Source organism: Octopus bimaculoides, chromosome 12, assembly GCF_046866305.1.
Source record: "Octopus bimaculoides isolate indiv1 chromosome 12, ASM4686630v1, whole genome shotgun sequence".
Taxonomy (NCBI): Eukaryota; Metazoa; Mollusca; class Cephalopoda; order Octopoda; family Octopodidae; genus Octopus; species Octopus bimaculoides.
In genome coordinates this window covers 21989531-21995928 of record NC_142939.1, presented here as the reverse complement: position 1 = coordinate 21995928, position 6398 = coordinate 21989531, and the positions used below count along the sequence as shown (strand labels likewise).

Sequence of the window (6398 nt, the reverse complement as noted above, 5' to 3'; positions counted from 1 at the left end):
TTGTGTAGTGGAATAAATTTTATTTCTTTTAATTAAAAAAAAATATTTCTATACTTCCTTCTATTTAATCTAAGAAGTTAACCAAAAGCTTAATCACAAATGGTCTGGTTTTTCAAGAAGAAATACTTCATTATTACATTTGTGTCTTTTCCACTGAAAGACAAAATCTAGACACATTGGTCAGTAATCAGCAATAAATTCTGATGAACTGGCACTGGACCTCAAGTCACAAAAGATAGATCAGACATCCTGCACTGAGATTGATAATCCATGGATTATTACTCTTGATAATCACCAAAGAGAAGAACAACACCTTTCAAAGAATAGAAACTTATTTAATGACACAATCAGTGCAGGTTTTTTGCTCTAACCACTGCAAGCTTTTACCATCATTATCCAGTGTTATCCACTGACAAATGAAGCCAGAATGATAAAGATTCATGCAATGAAGTATCACCAGTCATTTTGTCATCACAATTCTGTCAAAATAAACTGTTACATTATGCTGGTTGCCATCTCCAAGGCAGAAACTTGGACAATCTACAGAGCAATGCAAAAGAAGGTAGATGTGTTTCAGATGTGGATGTTTCACTGATTGAGTAAAATAAGCTGGAAAGACAGAGTGAAAAATGCTGCAGTACAAGAAAAACTGAGACTAAATACACTGACTGAATCAAGTCCACAAAGCTATCATATTTTGGACAAATAGTGCACCACAAGCCATTGCCCAAGGCCATCTTGAGAGGAAGTGAGAAGGGGAAGAGAGCAAGAGGTTGTCAAAGACATTTGTGGACTGACAACAGTAAAGAATGAACTGGAAACAATTATATCCAAGAAGCACACAGGAGGGTCTCAGCAAACTGATCCCCTGGACACAGAGAGGTTACCAGGTTGATGATTTCAATTAATTTTGAAATTAAAGAAGAATTTACTAAAAATAACTTTGTTATTATTAAGCTTGTGTTTAGAACATAAATTAACATTATCCAGGTTGGCCCCAAAATCATAAAGGTGTGATGATTAATTTATAATACCTTAGCACCATATACAGTTTATATATAGGAAATATATGTATGTTAGGTATGAAAAATCACATCTTGTAAATTACAAATAAAAAATGTAATTAAGACAAATTTATTAAAATTTCAGACCCCTTTACAACTTGTGGGCCACCCTGTATTTTGACGGGAGATTTTAGCCCTTTAGCTTTCAGATTATTCTGTTAAATGTAATGCTTATTTATTCACATTGTTTTGAATTAATTTTGCATTATCTCATAACTTCAAGATTTCAATGATGTGATTGTTAACTTATAAAATGACATCATAGGGTAAGTGTGAGAGGCCACACTGGCCACTTTTAACATAAAATAGGTCGAATATTTGAGCCAGATAAAGCCGGTTTAAAAGCTTAAGGGTTAATTTAAAGCCCAGGAAGATTTTCAACCAGAAAAAAAACCAAAGGCAGTCTCAGGCAAGTTGGCATCAAAACAGCAAGATCACTATAGTCAATACACAATTATACAACTAACTCTTCAAATGAAATAACCACTGAATACGTAGCCATTTGGTTCTCACAAAGTGCAAACACCAGCTAGAAACGATTAGTTTGTGTTGTTTCAGGCTGGTGGTTGGGGTTAACATTAAAAATAATGAGACACCTGAGCTTATCTATCTATCTATCATATTTTAGCTTCTCAACACCTGGTATAACTTCTGTCTCCCTACAAATACAACCCCACCTACTTTAGTTAAAGGAGCCATTTCTTTTCCTTTCTTTTCCTGTTCTTTTCTTATCTTGTTGTGTTACCTGGCAACATTACTAGTGCTGGCGGCATGTGTAAAAAGCACCCAGTACACAGTCTGAAGGGAATGACACGAGAAAGGACGTCGAGCCATAGAAAATAGGCCAAAGCTGATATTGCAGCTTGATTTGGCCCCGAGGCTCACCAAATTCTATCAAAACATCTGACCCACATTGGCATGGAAAATTGACATTGAATGATAATGATGATGATGACGATGGTGATGGTGGTGGATGATGTAATTCTCAAAGACTGTTTTGAGAAGGATGTGTGGTATCAAATGCTTAGGATGAGATGACAAAAATAGAGGTGACAAGAGATAAAGAAGAAGATCTTTTCCAATGGTCACTTAAGTTACAGCTGTAGTGAAACTACCTATCGTCTCTAATACCTATCGCCATTAGATACAAAACTGCTATCGCCATTCTTCTCATTTAAATATAAACAAATGCGAACGTAGGGAAAACATTAACCTTGTCATCACGTGACTGATTATTATTCGAATCGGCAAATTCTTCGAACCTTTCCCGCCAGAACGCAAACTGACCAATCACGGCCCCTAATAAGGTCATGTGATAGAGTAAAATTCTGAAGCCATCTGGGAGCCCTCTTAACGCTATAAATAGATCAACTCATACCCCACAAATGGGTCTCGGTCCAGTTTCTCTTTGAGAACTGTTCCGTGTACCACACGACAGCAGCAGCAGTTCCAGCGACCACTTCAACAGCTTCGTCCAGCCAACGATGACCACCGCCATCGCCACATCAGCAATACGAGTCTACGACTACTAACCAGCACCATCGTCATGACCAACACGATTACTACCAAGCAGCCTCTACACCACCAGCGTCAACACGACTTACTATGTACACCAAACCAAACCTCCGCGGCACATCTCTCTCTCTTCGATTCTGTTAGGTGACTCAGCTTCACCACGATAAATAAACAGACAAAAATTTCAGCCAGCGACGAACATCTGTATAACAAGAATCACGGCCCGGCATCGATGCCACAACATCACAACTAGTGATCAGCTCTGCCACACTCAGCCCCCTCACTTTCACATACAGAACTTTTCCTATAGTGTACTAAAGAACTGGTATAATTGTTCACGTGTTATTGACTCTTTCTATCTGCTGTAATAATACACATACACATACATGTATCACTCACATACATACTTTTCTTTGTACGACGGCCTGTCTTTGATTATGTTCTTATATGTCGCATTCACACTCTCACACAGACATACATCTTTAACGCTACAATAAATATATCTGTTATTCATCTTATACGGTTGTGGTCTTTCATTACTGGTCATCTATGTTATCGTCGCATAACATATTAGTATATCATCTTCGATATATTATTGTGTGTTCGACCGTGTGACGCGTTTAAATAAAAGGAGTCCTCTGTTTTTCCATTCGTCACCATTTCTCCTTTTATGAGTTCGCACGGTCGTCCCTTACACAGCCATAACTTTCAGTCCATTCTCAGGCCTTTATCTGCACCTAGTTTCCTTAATTCTACATGTTTCCAATGTCCACCATCTTAATAATCTTCATGTGGCAAGTATCACTCTGGAGTTAACGATGACACTTGAAATTTTATTAGGAATACTGCTTCGTTAAGGACTTCTTTAGGTGAAGTAGCCTTGTACAGAAACACCAAAAAATAAGCAGCATCCTCCTCTTTAAATATCATATTCAGTTCTTTACACATTTCGTTGATTCATTGATCAGTAAAGACCAGCACGCCATGAAGGTATAGCTCTGGAAAATAACAAAATAGATTTCTTTACATGTGTGTGTGTTTATGTTATGATAAAAACAATTTTATACTAAACTGAGGGATTACTTAATACATCTGGTAAAGTACAAATTTATTATTCTTTAACAAGAATATAATTAACAGTAACGTGTGTGTCTATGCACACATGTATGTATATATGTGATTGACTGTTAAATCCACAAGTTTTTATTATTCTCTCTCTGTTTATTTCCTCATGTTCCTTTCTGCTGAAGAGTGTAGGCTCGAAACATAAAAGACTTTCTCACCTTCCTGAGCGTCAAACTAATACACCTGCTTGTTGTTTATACACCTGTCTTCGTCTTTTGTTTTTCTGGAAATTTCAAGCATGTATGTGTGGAGGCACAATGGCCCAGTGGTTCAGGCAGCAGGCTCGCGGTCATAGGATCACGGTTTTGATTCCCAGATCGGGCGTTGTGAATGTTTATTGAGCGAAAACACCTAAAGCTCCACCAGGCTCAGGCAGGGGATGGTGGTAAACCCTGTTGTACTCTTTCACCACAACTTTCTCTCACTCTTACTTCCTGTTTCTGTTGTGCCTGCAATCCAAAGGGTCACACTGTGTCACACTGAATATCCCCGAGAACTACGTTAAGGGTACACGTGTCTGTGGAGTGCTCAGCCACTTGCACGTTAATTTCATGAGCAGGATGTTCCGTTGATCGGATGAACTGGAACCCTCAACATCGTAAGCGACGGAGTGCCAACAACAACAATGTATGTATGTATGTATATATGTATGTTTTACAAAATGAAATGATAAACCATGTCACCTGTAATCAGACTAACTCCAACACAACAACAATAACTTTTAAATTAAATGAATGTAAACAGATTTTTACCTGTGAGGTATTTGCTGTAAAGGAACTGTAACATTGCTAGAGGTGTTATCTTTTAATCTTTCCTTCCATCCAGCAGTTGGCTGAAAGAGTCGACTTGGATCACGCTGGACTTCTACCTCCACCTGTAATCACACAGCAGTCACCAAAGCTCAGTCAGAACATTTCATCAGAACCAACCAAATACTTTACATCAGAACCATTCTGGAAATTCCAAAAAGACTCACCTGTTTTCTCAGAGATTCTAAACGTTTCTCTTTTCTTTCAGCCATTTCTTCTTTTTGTTTTGCTTTCTCAATTTTCTTAGCAGTTTTCAATCGATCCTTTTGAAAAAGCAAGATTACATATATATACATTATATGAATGTATGTATATGTATATTTGTATATATACACACACACATATATATATACCTATACACATGTGCATACACACACATACACATGTGCCACCTTAAACCACCCATTACACTCTGTAAAGTGTTTGGTGTTGTGAAGGGCATCCAGCTATAGAAACCATGCCAAATCAGACTGGAGTCTGGTGCAGCTTCCCAACTTGCCAGCTCTGGTCAAACTGCCCAACCCATGCCAGCATGGACAACGAACTTTAACTGATGACGATGATGATGATGATGATATATATCTTTATATATCTTTACTCTTTTACTTGTTTCAGTCATTTGACTGTGGCCATGCTGGAGCACCGCCTTTAGTCGAGCAAATCAACCCCAGGACTTATTCTTTATAAGCCTAGTAGTTATTCTATCGGTATCTTTTGCCGAACTGTTACGTTACAGGGACATAAACACACCAACATTGGTTGTCAAGCGATGGTGGGGGGATAAACACAGACACACACACACAAAGAAACAAACGCACTCATACACACACACACACACACACACACACATACACTCACACATATACGACGGGCTTCTTTCAGTTTCTGTCGACCAAATCCACTCACAAGGCTTTGGTCGGCCCAAGGCTGCAGTAGAAGACACTTGCCCAAGGTGCCACACAGTGGGACTGAAGCTGGAACCATGTTGTTGGTAAGCAAGCTACTTACCACACAGCCACTCCTGCACCTATATATATATATATATACATGCACCTAAGTACATACGTACACACATCATCATCATCATCATCCTCATCTTCATTTGATATTTTTTCCCATGTTGGTATGCAATGAACAATTGGACAGGATCTGATGTGTCCAAGCATTGAGCTCTGGTATTGGCATGGTTTCTATGACTAGATGCCCTTCCTAACACCAATCACTTCGCAGTGTGTACTGATGCTTTTTTTCATGATACTGGGTCTCATGAGTTTGCCAAGTTACTCACAATACATGCGCGCGCACACACACACACACACACACACACACATAAGGTCAGCCAGAGTGACAAAATACCATTTCTCTGAATCGAACAACTTCCAAAGAAGCAAATCTGCGCCGGGCCTCAGCTTCAATCATTTCTTGCCGTTCTTCTTGTCTCTTCAGTTCCATTAGTTCCCTGCTTTTAGCTTCTCTGTATTCTTGAACATATTTCCGCAGTTCTAACTGAAAAACAGAACAATGAAGGAAGTAACTTAAGACCCCCTTTGGTCATGAATGACAATGGGATTGCACCTAGAAACGTTCCCCTCCGAGGCACAAGTCTGGACAAGGTTGTTTTATGAAAGGCCAGCAGTTACCCATGCATACCAGCCTCCCCTCTCCCTGCCACCAGTGTTATCCAAGGGAAAGGCAAGGACTGATACAGCTTGGCACCAGTGATGCCGCAACTCATTTCTACAGCACAGTGAACTGGAGGCAATATGAAATAAAGTGTCTTGCTCAAGAACACAACACGCAGCCCGGTCCGGGAATCAAACTCATTACCTCATGATTGCAAGCCCAATGGTCTAACCACTGAGTCATGTGCTTTATGTTTATATAT

General features: G+C 39.3%; 1 protein-coding gene across 3 annotated transcripts in view; it reads right to left on the bottom strand.

Moving 5' to 3' along the window:
• Positions 1 to 6398, bottom strand: part of LOC106874181 (coiled-coil domain-containing protein 112) — a 38744-nt gene continuing 32346 nt past the window's right edge. For all 3 annotated transcript variants that reach the window (XM_089360874.1, XM_089360873.1, XM_052972113.2), the window contains exons 11-14: positions 5870 to 6019; positions 4681 to 4776; positions 4457 to 4578; positions 1 to 3577 (exon numbers count right to left, since the gene is read on the bottom strand). In XM_089360874.1, the coding sequence (XP_089217000.1) occupies positions 3544 to 3577; positions 4457 to 4578; positions 4681 to 4776; positions 5870 to 6019 (402 nt within the window). In that variant the 3' untranslated portion in view covers positions 1 to 3543. The remainder of the gene's footprint in view (positions 3578 to 4456; positions 4579 to 4680; positions 4777 to 5869; positions 6020 to 6398) is intronic.